General features: G+C 43.8%; 1 protein-coding gene across 1 annotated transcript in view; it reads left to right on the top strand.

Moving 5' to 3' along the window:
* Nucleotides 1-11,209: 11,209 nt before the first annotated feature.
* The window catches only part of ERICH3 (glutamate rich 3), a 97,878-nt gene continuing 90,420 nt past the window's right edge, over nucleotides 11,210-18,667 (top strand). The window contains exon 1 of the mRNA XM_072834011.1: nucleotides 11,210-11,596. Within this exon, the coding sequence (XP_072690112.1) occupies nucleotides 11,574-11,596 (23 nt within the window). The 5' untranslated portion in view covers nucleotides 11,210-11,573. The remainder of the gene's footprint in view (nucleotides 11,597-18,667) is intronic.

Here is an 18,667-nt window from a genome sequence, read left to right as displayed (position 1 = left end):
CACCCCCCCACCATCCAGTAAACCTCAGTTTGTTCTCTACAGTTAGATGTCTGACTTACGGTTTGCCTCCCTCTCTTGCTTGTTTTTCTTTCCCCTATGCTCACCTGTTTTGTTTCTTAAAACCCACATATGAGTGAAATCATGTGGTATTTGTCTTTCTCTGAGACAGACTCATTTCGCTTAGCATAACACACTGTAGCTCCATCCATGTTGTTGCAAATGGCAAAATTCCATCTTTTTGTTGAGTAATATTCCATTGGGTACGTACACCACATCTTCTTTACCCATTCATCAGTTGATGGACACTTGGATTCTTTCCATAATTTGGCTGTTGTTGATAACGCTGCTATAAGCATTGGGGTGCATTTCGCCCCTTTGAATCCGTATTTTTTTTAATCCCTGGGGTAAATACTTGGGAGCGCAATTGCTGGGTTGTAGGGTAGTTTTATTTTTCACTTTTTGAGGGACCCCCATACTGTTCTCCAGAGTGGCTGCCCCAGTGTGCATTCCCCCCAACCGTGTAGGAGGGTTCCCCTTTCTCCACATCCTCGCCAATACCTGTTGTTTCCTGATCATTGCATTTTTAAATGTAACTCTTTTATTTTGCAATGTGACTGTAATACCCAGGAGTGGGTGAAACAGGCTATTTCTATCTTAGTTTCAGTAGAGGTTTCACAGGCAGAGAATAAAACAATACGTGTTAGTAGGGCTACCAAGGGGTATCCAGGGGCTTCGTTCATGTCATGGTCTACGTGAGCATTATACCCTGGAGTTCCGCGGGGCCCTGAGTGACTCTGCACGGAAGTCCTAGATGTTCCCAGAGGGAAGGGCTGGACACACACATATGTGTTAGTCTGTGACTTATGACCAGGGTATAAGAAAGAAAATTCATTGCAAGAAGGAAGGAGCCAGTGGTGAGGATTTCATCGTACAGAGCTGTAAGTGTGTTGATTTCTCCCCGTGCCCACACCTACCTGTCACCGACAGGAGGGAATGCTCTCCCCGTACCTTAACACAAATGAGAAAGGCTTTCAGAGCACGCCTCAGAGGGCTTTGACCTCACTTCTGATTTTGAAAAATACAGTGAATGATATACACCCCTTGAGCTATGACTCAGGGAGGCTCAGTGCTCCAGATGTGAGCACATCAATGCAAAATATAGAGGAACTTGCACATCTGAGAATGTCAACCAGTATCGCATTGATCATTTTAGTTTTGAGATCACAGTGATCACAAAATTGCCGTATATTGAGTTTCCATGCAACCATCCAGGTATTTCTCACACAGACTGTAATTCAGTTGGCTATCCTGATGTTTTATATGTGCAAATAATTTTTTGAGGTTAAATTGGAACCAGCTTGCTATGGAGGCAGATCATTCAACGTGGGTCTAGAACACCTTGTTGGTATTTCATTGTCTTCTTTGTTGGCCCACCCATTAGTCTCTTTGGGCCTCAATTTTCTATCTTTGCTATGAGGATAATGGAACCTCCTCACCTTCCCCTCAGAATTATGAGAATTTTTCCCTTTCATTGACTGGAAAAAAAAAGAATTATGAGAATTTAACGAAGCAACGTGCATGTATTGTTGGCACGTTGGAAGTACTCCATAAATGGTTCCCTTCTGCCCTCATGCGGACACCCTCCGTTTGTGTCATTTCCAGACATCCTGCAGGGGACAGTGTAACACAGGGGCTGAGAGCCATTGCTGAGAAGGTGTCGCCACTTAACAAGCAGGTGACTGGGCAAATTACTTCAATCCTTTGCTTTTCAGAAATTTTTTCTGTAAAAGGGGGGAAATAATGATATTTGAGTATGAGACATGACACTCAAAGTATTTTAGCACGGAGCTTGGCACATGGCATGCATCCAGTAACTATTAAAATTGTCATTACTTAAAATCTTAAAAAAAAAAAAGGACACTGTGGCTCAGTGGTTTAGCATCTGCCTTTAGCTCAGGTCGTGATCCCTGAGTCCTGTCATCGAGTCCCACGTCCGGCTCCCTGCATGGAGCCTGCTTCTCCCTCTGCCTGTGTCTCTGCCTCTCTCTGTGTCTCTCATGAATAAATAAATAAAATCTTAAAAATAAATAAATAAATAAATTAATAAATTAATTAATTAATTAAAAAAATTGTCATTATTGCTGTGGCTGTAAGAGTTTCTTATTTTCTTTCATGACAAGGACTGTTACTGTCCTCCAGAAATCTGAACAAAAGGTCTCTTTGAAACACCCTTGACCACTGTGCTTGCTCTGAGGACAAACTAAGTGCCTTTAACTTGGTCTGAAAATGATCGGCTGATTTCCAGCAGAGGGAGGTAGAGGGAGGAATGCCCACAGAATGCCATTTTTGATGCTTCTCATTCACTTTGACTCACATTTTCTACTAAAATCTCTTGCTAATTAATCTGACATATATCTTCCCCAAAATTCGAGGTGTCCTATGTCCCCCAAAGTGACAAAATTGCTTTAATTTGGCCACTTTTATTTCATTCATCAGTCTTCCTTTTATTGAATTAACTAAAGAGGCAATTGTGTTTCTGCTGCGCTGCTTCCCATTACCTCTTTGGACTGTAGAGGATAACCTGGGTTATTAGGAGCTTCGTTTCAGAGAGAGAAAAAGTTTCATTTAGGCTTGTGCTGGCCAAAATTCAAGATTTAGGATACAGTAGCATTTAACAACTTTTATATAACCAAGAGTTCCTTGTACAATTTTTTTTTAAATTTCATACTGAATGAAATATTTATTGAGACAGATTCGCAAATCTATATAAAATGCAGTTTATTAATGTCATAGATACAAAATATTTTATTTGAAATTATTTTCCCAAATTATCTAAAGATTTCAGTTCATGGCTTTAGCACCATAACATTTTTTAGATCTCTCCGCTTTTTTTTTTTCTCATCAATTCATAAGCATCCTTAGTGGCCCTTGTAAATCATCATAAATGGACCAAAGCACCTTGTACATTGTGCCAATATACAGATGTGCCACAATGAGATGACCCATTATAAATTCTGATAAAAAAGGAAAAAAATAATTTTTTAATAATACATGTGTTTCTTCTTGACCCATGGAAATCCTGAGACTAGCTTACAAACCCATATTATTACCTTAATAAAATCTTAGAAGTTGGAAACCCCAGATTAGGAATCGCCAGGGGTGGCTTTAGCTGGGATCACCAAAACCAAATCCCTTAGTAGGAAAGATGTTATGTATATTGAACAGAATTATTTTTAAACTCTAAATAATTTAATCCTTTATTTGTTTCTCTAAATCTAAGATGTTTATCTTAATTACTAATATGCTGTAACTAAGTTTTCCCTTATTTTGAGGTGAAATAACTACTTTTAGAGGAGGAAGCAAGAGCTCTGGATCAGAGAGATCTGGTTCCACTTACAGGTTGGTTGACATTCATGGAGCTAGTAAACCTCTTCGAGGCTTGGTTTCACCATTTATAAAAAGATCACTAACACCTAACTTATAGGATTGGTTTGAGGGCGAGAAAGGATGTATGTACAGAGAAGATAATGGCTGGCACAGTGTAGGTGGTTATTGAAGCGTAGATTATTATGAGGGTGAACAAGCTACCATATTCTCAATGCTTACTATATACCAAGCCTCCCTCATTTTCTGAGGATAAAACTGAGAGAGCAACTCTCAGTAGCTTTCCCAAAGTCACGTAACTACTGTATAGCTTTATAGGCCGGCTTTGCTGGGATGACCAACAACCCAGATCTTGGTGGTTTTGTTCCTCATCTGCGTTCCTGTCTATGTGGGGATGGGAGGGTGGGGGAGCCCTGCTCCATGCTGCCCTCACTTTAGAGGACAGGCTGAGGCAAGTGCTGTCATCTAGAAGGTTGCTGATTGCTGGGCCCAGGGGAAGAAAGACGAGAATCCATCACAAGAGCTTAAAATGCTCTACCCAGAGGTGACACACTGTTCTTCACCCACGTTTCATTCACCAGCACAAGTCTGATGGCCTTGCCTCACTTCAAGACGATGGAGACATGCAAGCCTGCCCGGTCTCCTGACGTGGACATTGGTGAACAGGAGAGCACCTTCACGGTGACGGAGTTCCAATTCAAACCCGGATCCCCGACTTAAATATGGACAAAACAGGGAAGCCAGAACCTCTTACCTCTTCTTCAACCAGTTCTGTGTAACATGGCCATACCGGTACATCTAAAGAAAATTTTCACAATTTACCATATCACCTAGGTGTGATGACTCAAGTCCAAGTGCAAGGGCATGATCGCCGAGCAAAATGAAGGGGATTTATGAGTTTTCTACTTTTTGTGATTACAGACAACTGGAGCTGAGTAAGTACTTTCCATTTAAGATTTTGCCTCTTCCTTTGTAATTTTTTCACCTTTAAGTCAGGAAAGCTGCATAGTCTCCTCTTGACTTCCTGTGCCTGCTTGCTAATGCTTCTCTACATCAGAGAAGACCCCAGGGTTAATAACTTTGCTTCCCCTTCCCCTACGCTTTGGCTTACGACCAAGGGAATAGCTCAGTTGTTGGGTGTGACACTAGAACACATCGGAGGGACAAGGCCATGACATTTTGTGCTTCTGTTTCCAGTGTGGTGGAACTTGGGCTCACGTTTTCCTGCAGGTGACCAGTGGATAGTCTCTTGTCTCTGACTCCCACCCCAAAATCCTGTTTGCATGTTCTTTGAAGCATCATCCATACTTTCATTTCTTTTGTCACAATAGGAAACCCTCATCGATTCAGAATTTGTGATCACTCTGATGACGATCAAACTTATTTTAACTCGTGTGTTTTTAGGGAGAAAGCGTTGGCTTGAGCGAGTATTAGTGAAGCATACACATACTCCTTTAGGGTGCTTATTAACATGAAACTAATACATTAATTACAAAAAAAAATCTTTATCTAGTTGCTATTTCTTCAGGACCCTTACTGATAACACTTTCTTAATCTGAGGTACAGTATGAATTTATAAGTAATAAAGCTATATTTTGATTTTAAAACAGTTACTGTAGTTCAGATGGTTTGTTCGATGAGCTTGGCCAGCACCTACCTCCCATGTGAACAATCCCAGTCTTCTGCTCAAAGCCATGAATGTACTAACCTGAGTTTAAGAAGTGCAGTTTTGTTTATAGGATCACATGCAAGGGGTTACAGATCCCCCTCTCCCTCTAGCTGTGGGGAAGAGGAGAACAAGGTCATTCAGTCAGCAGTTTGTGATGCCTGCATCCTGGAAGACCGGGGCTATTCCGCTTTGGCAGAACAGCCAAGTCCATTGTCATTTAAACCAAATGAGGCTGTAAAGTTTCTTTAAAGATGGATGCTCTGAAGGGCTAGAAGACGTGGAATGTTCTTTTTCTTCTGTCAGAAAACAGATGTGCGGTAATAAGCGAAATTCCTGCTCTTCAGTTTCTTTGCACCACTTTATTGAGTCACTGCTCTTGGAGAAAGTTGGGAAGAGAACAGTTGGTGCAACTGAGAATGGTTTTCCTTCAGGATCAGTGACCTGATGGTTATTACCCTCCCCGTTGTGTGGTCGTGCTTCCTTGCCTCTGGGACATGGGAAGGAATTGCGAAAAGTGTTTTAAGAGTGCGGGTTCTGGAGGCACGGAGAATGGGATCTAAATCCCAGCTGGGACACTTACAAGCTGGTATTGAACTTCTCTGAGCCTCAGCCTTCTCATCTGTAAAACAGGGATTAAAATGCCACCTGCCTTACGGTTGTGAGGATTCGAGGAGTGAAGCACTGAGTGTAGAGCCTGAGAATAGTCAGTGGATATTCTGGGATCCTAGGCTACGTGGAGCCTAAGTGGAGTTCTGCGTCCTCCAAGCAGTGGTGTCAGCCACGGTAGCTGCTTCGGAAGCATTGAATCAAGTAAGCAAACCTGGTCTTCCATTGCTTCGGGCCATGGGGATGGCTCTGCTCGGTTCCTCTCCCCTAGTTTCATGCTTGTGGTTTCAAATGCATTTTTGGCTAATGGTGGACAGTCAGAGACATGGTGAGCTCCTTAATATCCGACAAATTCACTCATGCGTGGGTGGAGCCAGAGCCAGGGAAATCATTATGACTCTCGTTATGTCACCTTCTTCCCATCCTTTCCTCCAACTGGAGTCTCTGGGAAAATACGGATTACACTTTTGATATGATTAATTCAAAAGATGGGTATTAAATGTTTCCAAAACCCATGGCAATTTGGTGGGCACCGAAAGAGAGAGCAGAACTTAGTTTGGGGGTGGAGGAGAGTAAGACATGCATGCAGACATTACTGTGTATCTGGACATGTGGCGTGATCCCTAAAGACAATGCACATTAGAAGGGGAGGTGGCCCCGCAGCTGCGGCTTGACACGCTCCATCCCTGTTCAAATCCCGTTTCCTTGATGAAGCCTTTACCTTCCTACCTTTCCTCCTTTTTCTCCTCTTCCCTTTTTCTACTCCAGATCACAACCTCCGTTAATGTTCGGGCTACAGAAATGAGAACAGGGTCTACGGACGCTGATTGAGTCTACTGTTGGCATGAGAAGCTTACGTGGGGAGATGTTAGCTTGGGGAAGACATGCCTCTTCTCCCCGGGCCCCAACAACCCGGCCAACTCCTACGCAGCTTTTAAGGCTCATCGTGAGACCTTCCTCCTCCATGAGTTTCTCTGACTTCCTTAGACAAACGTTTTGGGGTAGGGATGGAAAATGTATTTATCAGCAATATAATTACTTCAAAACAATAGAAATAATGAATATCCTTTATTTTTCTTGCAGATTTCTTAGTGGTTATGCCTCCCCCAAAGCCTTTATGTTTCTCTCTTTTCCTTCTCTTCCCCTCCATCATGGCCAATCTCTTCCTTCTCCTGGTATTGAATACCCGGGAGAGGGTGGTGAGAAGAATCAGTACATCAAGGCTAGAGGGAATAATAGAGTGATTGTTGAGAAGTGATGGTCAGCATCAGAAAACATGGGTAGGTGGCTGGAAGTGGTGGGGATGAAGATAGGACAGGGGCATTAGTCACATGGCACCATTATTGCACCTTCTGCAGACTTCCATCACGGCACTTAGCTCTTCGTCATTCCTTGTCTGCAAGGCTATCGAGCCAGTAGCCTTCAAGCTCGAGGGCAGAGAGGAGTTCGGGTCATCTTTGAGTCCTCGGGTGTAGTAAATACCATTGATTTCCCGTGGCCACCAAGTAAGTTCATTCACTGCGATTCAACTGATCTGTCTGCAGGTTCAATCAACTCACACATAGGGATAGAAGGATCTGGAAACATCTTGCCTATCTGGGTTACTCAGAACTCCGAATTAGTGATATCCCTGTAAGTCTGTCATTCTATTTGTTGTACACGCCCTCTCAGCCTTTCCTATACCTAGCTTCACTAAATGTCTCACTGGATTTAGGCTAATTAGGGAATCTTATTTGGGAAGGCTGGGAAACCGTTTGGGGTTGACGTTAAATCCTTATACACGTGCTCTTCATTCTCCAGCTTCTCAGTGCTATGGCTTTGAGTGACCTGAGCTAACGTTGGAGGCTGGAAGTTACCAGGGAGCTCGCTTATAAACTTAGCCATCTGCACAGTTGCGCCCTGATGAAATGCTTGCATTGCTTACTCCAGTTCCATATGGTGTTGATAAAAGAGAGTAGCCCTGGGTGACATCAGATCACCATGCATGTTTGTCATCTCTGGGAGGAAGCCTGGATGACTTCACCTTTAGTTGTGGGAGAAAGATAAACCCGTGGGAAGATGGGTTCCTCCCAACCATTTGTTCATTCCTTCATTTGCTTATTGAGCACTTACGCTGTGACAGGTGCTCGGGATAAAATGGTGAAAGATGTGGTATCTGCTCTCAAAGTCCATGAAGGTAAATTATCTTTCTGGTTGCAGTAATAATATAGGCCGGGAGTCAGCATACTTTTGCTATAATGGGCCAGATAGTAAATACTTTCAGTTTTGTGGGCCATGAGTTCACTGCTGTAGCCACTCAGTCCTGTCTTCGTGGCACCAAAGTGGTCATAGATGATTCATAAACAAACGGATGTGGCTGTGTTCCAAGAAGACTTTATTTAAGGATATGGAAATGTGAATTTTGTGCAATGTTCATGTATCATATAATATTATTATTCTTTTCATTTTTTTCAGATCATTGGCAAACGCAGTAGCTCTTGGTAGCTTGTGGCCTGTACAGAAACAGGCAGGGGGCTGGACTTGGCCCTTAGGCCATAGATTTCCCAGCCCTTACCCAGGAGACGGTCACTGGGAGTTTAAATCTGTGATTCCTAAGCCTAGCTCCTGCTAAACCAAAGTGGAGATCCACTTGTCTCCTGGCCCCAAGCCCCAACTCCATAGGTCTTTCTACAAAACAAAAATCTTTTTTATAAATTTACGGTACTACTGGGAACATCTGGGGACTTGTTTTCCTGCGAGAAAATGAAAATGACTCCAGTGACTATTTGGTCTCTGGAACAGTTTAATTTAGGATGTTTTTTTTTTTTTTTTCTTTCCTTTTTTTCCCCTTTCCCTATCTCCACACTAGAAATTAACATAAAAATTCTTTCTGGCTAAATTCCCAATACATTTTCACAGTGAGCATTTTCTGAAGTGAAAATTAGTAGCTTCCTTGCAGTTTTCATCAGGGATGTGAAATTGTGCAGCTCACAGGGGTGGAGAACTCAAACCCCATTTATGAATTAATACATGTTGCCAAGGGTACCTTGCTGTCTGCTGAGTGCCAGGGATTCTTTTCTACAGAATCCTGAGTATCTACATAGTATATTTTAATTTCCTTTCTCATTCCACCAGTGAGCGGATTCCATTTTCTATTTGCACAAGTGAATTAATATGTAACAACTAGTACCTGTATAAGATTATATTATTTACAGCATCCGTAGGGGTTAGCCCACTTGGGCAAATTTTAATGTCTTTCTCTAGCACCCCCTCCCTCCTGGCCAATTTTTATCCAGGTGAAATGTAGTAGCAGGGAGCTTTCAGGACGTCATCAAATGGGGGCCACAGGCGGTGGGAGTAGACATCTGTGGGGCCGAACTGGCTCAAGTCCCATTTGTGGCTGCACGGTGATTAGAGATCTCTAGATCTTCCTTGTTGAAGCATCAGATGCCACTTTCACATCGCACAGGTCTTTTCTTTGACAACCTCTTCTTTTCTCTAGCTCTAGCCTTGGTCCTCAAAGCAGCCTTGAGTCCTCAGTCTCAGGATCTAAGCTATTGAACTAGAACTCTATTTTCCCCCTGCTGGGATAGCTCTGATCTTTCAGGTCAGAAAACTCTGATAGTGGAGGAAATAGGACTCTTGCGACAACTCCCAGGAATCATGGGGGAAGGAATGTTGTCACTGTTAAAAAAAAAATACTTGGGGGCTTTAGGATCAGACTTGGATTTGAATCCTGGTTTTTGAAGAGATTTTAAGAGGCTGTTTCCTTCACTTATACATCAAATGTTTGTGGAATGGCTCTTTGCTTCTGAGAAGACAGAGAAATAAAATCCATGTACCACATGAAATAGAGGAGCTCACGTTCAAGTAGGAAAGACAGCCACCCCACCTGTAAGTCCAGGGAGAGTGGGCTGCAGAGGTGGAAGTCATCAACACACCTGGGGACACCAGGGGAGGTGGTGTGCAAGCTACGTGTTGAAAGACGAACAGTCAAGTGGTCAAGGAAAGAAGTGTGCTCCCGTCCATGTGATAGTGAGAGATTCGGTTTTTCTAGAGTTTAGGGTAGCAGACATGGAGAAAACGGTCACTGTGGGGCTCATGAAGGATTCAGGGGTCCAGTGATGAGGGAACCTGAGCATCATGTGAAGGAAAGTGGACTCTGACATGCTCGGTGGGTCTGTATGATGGTGGGAAAGCGGAATGCACCAGTGAGCGAAGCCCACCCCACCTGTCAGTGTCGGAGCCAGAATGGAGATCCGTGGAGGGCTCAGCCACCACGGCCGTGTCCAACCTGCCATGTGCACAGGGCGAACCTGAGGCCAGAGGTAGGTCAAGCAACAAAGAGCCTGACAAAGCAAAACAGGACTGGGGGTAGGTCATCTAAGTCCAGTGCCTTAAGCTTCCTCCACACCGAGGCCCTCCCATGTGAATCCAGGCTGCTGCACCTAAGCCCTGCCTTCCACAGGCTGGATTCATTTTTTTTATGGTGAAAATATTTATATTTGGATTTATAGCCAGCTGGACTCAGTTTAGATGGTCCCAAGTTTGTTGGCAACATCCTAAGCATCATGGTCAGGAGCCAGTGGAACATATGCTTTCTTCTCTCCATCAGGCCTGACCGAGGTGTAGACCTTGGCCACAACCTCCAGGAGCTTCTCCACAGCCTCTTTGGTCTGGTGCTGATTGGCCTGGACATCCACAATGAACACAAGTGTGTTGTTGTCTTCTGTGTTCTTCGTGGCTGACTCAGTAGTCAGGGGGAAGTTGGCTAAAAAAAACAAAACAACAACAACAAAAAACATGGTTTGGATTTAAACACGAGCCTTGCAGTCGCTGAGAGACGGCAGCCCCCGGCCCTGGCCCTGGGAACCTCAGGGCTCTGGGCGCTGCCTGCGGGGGCTGGGGCCCTCTGTGGGGTCAAGGGTGGAGACTTTCCCCCGAGGAAATGACCCGGTGGCCAGGCCTCGAGACCAGAATCCAAATCGAACCCCAAAAGATTGAGAAAGACCGGTCTCTTTCCCTTGACCTTGCCATCCGGGGGCCCTTCTGTACCTGCAAACCGCGCCTGGCCGCGGAGCAGCTCTGGATCCTCTTACCCTGCCCCGGCCCTTCCTTCCCCAGGGCCTGGCAGGAGGCACAGCAGCCTACCCAGTGGTGTGTGTGTGTGTGCATGGGTGTGTGCACGTGTGTGCGTGCGCGTGTGTGTGCGCGCGTCTGCATGTGTATGTGTGTGCACGCGTGTGTGTGCGTGTCTGCACGCGTGTGCATGTGTGTGCGTGCGCGTGCATGTGTTTGTGCACGTGTGCATGTGTATGTGTGTGCGTGTGTATGCGCTCATGTGTGCGTGCGGGCATGTGTGTGCATGTGCGCGCGCGTGTGTGCATGTATGTGCGCGTGTGCGTGCGTGTGCGTGTGTGCATGTGTATCTGTGTGCGCGCGTGTGCATGTGTGCACGCGTATGCATGTGTCTGCGCGTGTGTGCATGTGTGCGCGTGTGCATATGTGTGCGTGTTTACGCGCGCGTGTGCGTGCAGGTGTGTGTGCGCGCGCGCGTGTGCGTGCATGTGTGTGCGTGTGTGTGTGCGCGCGTGTGTGCGCGTGTCTGCGCGTGTGCGCGCGCGTGGTGTTTTCAGCTGGCAGGTGCCTGGGAACCCGCGCCCGGGGCAACGAGCGGGGCGCGCGTCTCCTCCCACCTCAGGGCCCAGAGGGGCTGGAAGGAGCGGCCTCGGCGCCGGCCGCCGCGCTTGGGCCTCGCCTTCCCTGGGCGCCTCCCTCCCGGGGCAGCGGCGGGGCGGGGCGGGGCGGGGCGGGGGGCCCGGGGTCCCGGGGCTGGCTCCGACCCCGCCGCCCCAGCGCGCTCCGGCCGCGCACCTGCACCTGCACCTGCACCTGCGCCTGCGCCCGCCGCGGGGCCCGCAGGGATCCTGCGAAAATGAGCCACCCTCCCCCCGCTGGGTAAGTGCCTCCGCTGCGCCCCCCGACCCCGCCCTGCCTCAGCCCTGCGGAGAAGGGGGCGCCGGGGGTCCCGGGGGGCCCGGGGGAGCGCGCGGGGCGGGGGGCCCGTACGGCGGCTCCGGGGCGCAGCGGGCGCAGCAAGCCCGGGCTCCTACCTCCGCCCTCCCTCTCCCGGCTTCGGCTTCGGGTCGCCTCCTGACGTCTCCCTCTGGAAGGATTGAAATCAAAGGCCGCGGAGCCAGGCGTGCACGAGGGAGGCGGACGCTGGCGGGGCGATGCAGAAGTAGGGGTCGCCCCAAATGCGCATCCCTTTGCAGACTGGGGGCTGAGGGCGAAATCCTCGCGGGGGCCTTTTGCATAGAAACGAGGTGTGAGTCGATTGGATGCCCGGGGAGCTTTCTACTGTGACGGGTGCCCCTTAGTTCAGGGTCGCGGGGATCTTTACAAGCGTGTCCCCCCTCCCTCCCCCCGGGTAGGATGCTGGGGAGGAAGGAGCGAAGGAAGGAATTGTGTCCTCCTGTGTTTACACACGATCTCCGGTTGCTCTGGGCACGGTGACTCCCCAGAAGATGTATTTGGCAATTATACAATCTCTTCTAGAAAGTTAACACAGTCATTCTTGGATGCTGTTAAAAAAAATAAAAATTAAGAAAAAAAGGCCTTGGTCCTTTTGTTGGAACGGAGACTATCCAATTTCCTCCCGAATTAAACAATGTGATGCTTATTAGATGTTTTTTTTTTATTATTATGATACATCTAGTAAGGAGATAATATCCTAGTTGATCTTGCAACTAATTTGAAAATGTTTTCCTTTTTAATTGGATTTATTGCACATTTTCAAGAGCGGCGAATTAGCCGAGGACAACATATTTAAGATCATTTGGAGTCTGTGACGTCTGAAAAATACCACATTAGTCGCTGGGTTTGGGGATTGACGGTCGAACTTAAAGATTTTATTTTTTAATGAATTCTCTCTGAGTGTAGTGACATAAACAAAATGTTTGAAAAACGAAAGGTATGCAAGGTGCCATGTTGGAAGTCCATTCTGCAACTTTTTTTTCTTTTCTTTTTTCTTTTTTTTTTTTCTGGAAAGCAATGTAGCTCTGACTCAACAAGCTTCCTCTCATTTTATCCCAAATTGACTTTGGCTTGGGTACTTTGCTGCTTTGATGCCCAACTCCTGTGCAGTTTTAGTTAGCCCTGGGTCGTGTGGGTTGTGAATGGCACTATTTCCCTGCAGCTGCTGTTTTTTGCAGCGTGTCCACATTCGGGAAAATGAATGCGTCAGTCATGGTTGTCTTCCTATGTTTTTCAAGTTTTTGGCTAAGTTAGAATCTTATTAGACCATTTAATCATCCATTTTAAAATGTGGGAAAACCTGTAGCTGCTTATTAAATTGTGCATGATTAAGATTTCAGAAACTGGAGTGAAATTTTTCCAAAGCTCCATTAGTTCCAAGCACATGCAAAAAAAAAAAAAAAAAAAAGAGGAACATTGATGACCTAGGGAAAGAGTATGCTTTTTTTTATATATAATAAATTTATTTTTTATTGGTGTTCAATTTGCAAGAATATGCTTCATGGTACTCTTCAAGAAAGATACTAAGGAAAAAAATTAAAAAAAGAAGCATACTAAGGTGGCAGCACTAATGTTGCACTGAAACTGTAAGCTCCTGGAGAGGAGGCCCCATGTCTTACTAATCTTTGTGCCCCCTTTACCTAGGGACAATGTTCTGCATAAAGTAAAGCTCAGTAAGTGTTTGTTGAATGGATGGTATTTTCTGACACCGCATCCAGTCTAGAGGGGGATGTTTTCACGTAGGGAAGCGGTTTTAGAGCTGAACATTTGTTACCATGAGCCGAACAAGTGTTTACCATGCGCCAGGCTTTAGAGTAATGTTTTACATGAAGTTCCTCATTGAGTTTTCCCACCCATTTCATAAGGCAGATTCTAGTTCCCCTCATTCTCACCGGGAAGGAAACTGAGGTCTGGAAATTTCTAAGTAAGGGGAGTGTCAGGGCTGGAAAGCAAAACCAGGCGGTCCAGTTTCAGAGCCTGTGCACTGAGCAATTCCTCTGCATTGCCTCTCATGGCCGATGGCTGAGGTGTATCGGAGCCCTAGATATATAGACAGTCTTTTTTTTTAAATTTAATTTTATTATTTATTTATTTATTTATTTTTTATTGGAGTTCAATTTGCCAACATATAGCATAACACCCAGTGCTCATCCTATCAAGTGCCCCCCTCAGTGCCCATCACCCAGTCACCCCCACCCCCCGCCCAGATATATAGAAATTCTTATCTAGATCAGATCAACATCTGACCAGTGATTCCTAACTATCTAGTATTTTGATATATCACCAGAAAATTATTTGGTAATAGTGTGTTCATGTGTACATTTTTTTTGTTTTGTTTTTAGTTCATCGGGAGTAAATGAGAACAATAAACACAAAAGACAACGGCTCTAAATGCCTTAGAATTCACCCAAGAACAAAATTATTCAAATTGCTCAAGTTCTTTTGTCAACCTAAGTAGTGATTATTTTTCTTGCCTATGCCACCATTTGGAAATAATAAAAGTTTCAGTAGCAAATAAAAGGTTTCATTAAAGCTGAGAGAGCTTTTCCATCATTGCTGAAGCGGTTTGTACTTATTACATTTTAAGGATAAATGGTAATGAAGTGTAGTCGTACAATGAAACAGAAAGTCCAAATCCCTAAAATTCCACCGATCAATAAGTGACGCCCCGATGCTTTCCCTTGGTGCTTCCTTTGAGTTGCGCCGCTCACTTAATTACAGCATGAAACACTTGATGTAAAATTTGCAAAGGGCCTGTGCTGACTTAGTTCGGAGAGAGTTTGGAGTAAATAAAAATGGTCTTAAAAACTTCTGCCAAAGATTATAATAAAGTCTTTGAATCTGAGCTGCATTGTAATTTGGGGGAAGTCAACTATAAAATACGGCTGCTGGCACTGCCCTCTCTAATGGAATTGTTTTAGAGTGGAAAATTTCGGCTGATAGTCCCTCGGGTTTGCTACACCTCACTGCGGGTTGCTATTTGTGTGCGTGCACGTCTGTGGGTTTTTGTGGGTCGCGTGCTGGTCCCCGAGTTGTACACCCCTCGGTCATGCATGCATGAGGATAAGATGATACGGCTCTTCCGACTCCTTCAAAGGATCGTCCCTGGATCCATGGGAAGTTGACTCCCTGCATGAAAGATAAGCGTGGCTCTCAGTAGAGATAGTCACACTCGTCTGTGAATTTGCTTTGAGGAATTGGAAGACTGGGGAGCCGTGTGGCTTACGACGAGATAAAAATGCAGAAGATGTGTGTTTGGAAAGATTGTTCCAAGGTTTAGGCACGCTTTCTGTCTTTTTTTTTTTTTTAATGTAGGCTTACTAATGTATATGTTTTTAATGTGAACGAGGGTTTGTGTGGTGACAGGGCACAGATCTACCTCGACTTACGACGGGGTTACGATCCAACAAACCCAAGGCCAGAATGCATTTAACACACCTCACCTACTGTACATCGTAGCTTGGCCTTGCCTGCCTTCAATGTGCTCAGAGCACTTACATTAGCTCATATATTAGGGCAAAATCATCTCACACAGAGCCTGTCGTATCATAAAGTGGCAAATAGCTCATGTAATCCTCCGAACGCTGTACCAAGAGGGAACACCAGAATGGTTATCTGGCTACATACGGAATGGTTCAGGGGTGTCAGTTGTTCATCCTGGGGACTGTTTGGCGGACAGGGAGCTACCAGGCTCAGCATCACCAGAGGGTGTCATATCACATATCACTAGCCCGGGACAGGATCAGAATCCAGAATTCAAAATGCTTTTCTCTTGGGTGCATATTGCTTTCGTACCCTCATAAAGTGAAAAAAAAAATCACAAGCCAAACCCTTGTACGCTGGGGACTGTCTATATACTGGAGTGTGGGTTAGAAAGAATCAGCACATCCCTAGTTCTCCCTGGTAACTCAGTTCTTCTTCATCAAAGGCAAGGTGAAAACTGCTATGAGTAGAATTGTTAATTTTTAGAATTGTTAATTTATATATATCCAAAAGTGACAAAAAAAAATCATAAACCCACCATGCCATTTACAACTGGAGTGCCTGTGGCCCTTCACCCTTTTATTTGTTTGTTTGGTCCAACAGGGAGTTTTTAAAGATTATGATATAATTAACATATAACATTAGTTTCAGGTGTCCGACATAATAATTCAATATTTGTACCTACCGCTAAATGATCAACACAGATACTGTATGATTTCACCCATATGTGGAATCTAAAACAACAACAACAAATGAACTAATAGATACAGAGAACAGAACATATTGGTGGCTGCCAGAGACAGGGGCCAGGGTCGGGGGAGGGTGGTGGTGAAGTGAGTGAAGGGAGGCAAAAGGTACCAGCTTGCAGTTGATAAATAAATCATGGTGATGTAATGCACAGTGTGGTGGCTAGAGCTAATAATACTGTTGATTTTTTTTTTTTAATTGGAAGTTGCTCAAAGAGTAGATCTTTTAAAGGTCTTATACACACTCACACAAAATCTGGAACTACGTGTGGTGATGAATGTTAACTAGATTTATTGTGGTGTCTCTGGCTTCCTAGCGAAGCGTAGTGCTTCATATGGTTGTAGTGACATTCCAGTTTATTCGTTGCTGACTCCTCACTCCCACCACCGAAAGTATCTGTGTCACACCGAAAATCAGACTTGACATCATTAAATATTTGAATTCAAATTGGGTAGTTTCTATTCACCCCCCCCTATTTCATATTAACAATTTAACTTCAAGAGTAAGTCATTTCTGGTTAAACGAGTGAATTGAATATGTCCCTTTATCTTGACTTCTTCTCTGATCATCTGTTATGGAGTCTGCTCTTTTTGTTATAGATGGGATGTCTTCCCTTATCCCTTTGCTGAACAAACCTGTTCATGTACACAGATGGGATTGGACGGGGATTTGCTGAAAGAACATCACTCACTTCTTTGAATACCTTCAGAATTATATGCCAAAATCACATAGCGATCTATTGACAAGAAATGTTTTCAGTGATCTTTCAAATGTGATCCTTCAATTGTGTTGAAAGCAAAGGATTGGACATTACTTGCAATCATATTAGTTGCCCACTCAAGAAAGTTGAGTTGTATTAACAACCCTGCAATACTTCAAATTGTCCCTTTATTTTTCAGATATTTTTCTAAGTTCAATGCACCCCAATCAGACACCGGGTGGTGGGAGGTATGCCTTTCTTTTGTAAAAATAGAAAGATGAATATAAAAGGGAAAGGAGGGGGGATCGATATGACTTGGAGGTGCATTTTTTTGTTAGGAGAGCACAGAAGAAACTATAGGGTATAGAAATTAATTCCTCTTCCCCGGGAATAGAAGCTATCCTTGCCCGGGTTGTAAGTCTCTAGGTATCCAAGAAATGCGCGTATCCCAGTATGTACACTTCTGGTGTAGAGAACAGGGTACTGTCAGGTGCAGTCTACTGAAGCATCCCATTTCCTTTCTCGTAATTTCTACTGAAGAAAGATATTTCCAACTGGGGACCGTGGAGCCTTCCCCAACTTATTTTGATTATTAATAACTACAAAAAGTTTTTTGGGGAGATGAGAAAATGGAACTTCTGTGACCCAATTTTTAAAATTCAGATCGGCCTCAAATAATCTGGGCCTAGGTGTTTATGTATTTTCAAGACTTAAAGTTTCCAGAGATACCAATTTTCAATGAAAATTTTAGATTCTGGAAGATAGTACTGAAATCATCTTTTTGACTTTAATTAATAATATTGCTACAGACCAAGAGAAGTAGTATACAGATTGAATTATTAGATCTTTCCTGCCAATGACTTACTCAATTTCCCTCACAAATAGTTGAAAATAGTGTAGGCTTTGGAATGATTTTATAAATGTCCATGGGTTTAAAATAAATGGTTAAATTAGGTGGGGGTAAAATTTGTAAAAAAAATAAAATAAACTCTAGGATTCAATATTTATATTGATCTGTAAGTATCTTTATCACCTTTCCCTAAACTTGAAATCCCAAATAATTTATTATGAATATGATTTATATTTTTCAAAAGGATAAGCAAAGAGGACAATCAATGGAGCCATAGTCAAAGTAAAACCCTTGGCACTACAAACTAAAATAAATATTGTGAACTGACAGACATTTATGCTTTCGGTTCCAATTAGCTACTAAAAGTAAATGTATTTATATATAGTTGCCTCATTAAATTAATTTTTGGTTTGGGTGATCAACTACTGTTCCTGATTGCATTGAGTAAGACTTGGGCAATGCCCTCAGAGGCGACTTATTTGAGTGTATAAACGCTGCATTTTGATTTTTGTCTTAGTACCTTGCTTTGGCCTACCTCCATGGTTCTGAAATTTATGCATACAAAGAATTACTGAGTACTGCGGCATATACACAACCATGAGTATTGTACTTTGTGGGTTAAGCTCATGATTTTTAAGGATATTTTTGACCATATATTTGCATCTTATGCTGACTGAAAATGTCAACCCAAATGTTAGATAGGATTCCAGTATACCTCTGGTTTCTAACTGATCAGAAGCTATTTGGGCTTTTTTTTTTTTTTTTTTTTTTAACTAACTAGAAGCTCTAAATAACTCTCTATCTTCCAGAAGTTCCAAGTAGGGAACACATCTTTCACTGACAACATCATTGCTGCAGATTGTTATATCCGAAAATATATCTGGATTAAAGTAATTTACCTGAGAGCTTGCCTTTCTGGATTAATGTCTTTCCAGAGAAAAAGAGGAAAAGATGTTATGAGTTTAGTAGATGTGGCTGAAAAATCATGCCTTACTGAAATTCTGTCAATATTAGGATTAGAAGCTTTTTGAGAGTTGTTATCAAAGCATTGGTTTTTATGGTGAGCCTCAAGACACATACTTTAAAAATGAACATTTCAAAGTGTAGATGTATGGGTCAGGCTTCCTTAATAACTTTCCATTCTCTTGAGGGTTTCCCTCTGCCCTTCACTCTTCTTGTCTTCTGGTCTTTTACGTATGGTTAACTCTTTTTT

Source organism: Canis lupus, chromosome 8 (genome assembly GCF_048164855.1).
Source record: "Canis lupus baileyi chromosome 8, mCanLup2.hap1, whole genome shotgun sequence".
NCBI lineage: Eukaryota > Metazoa > Chordata > Mammalia > Carnivora > Canidae > Canis > Canis lupus.
The sequence above is the reverse complement of the archived record's forward strand: the minus strand, read 5'-3'. Positions and strand labels throughout refer to the sequence as shown.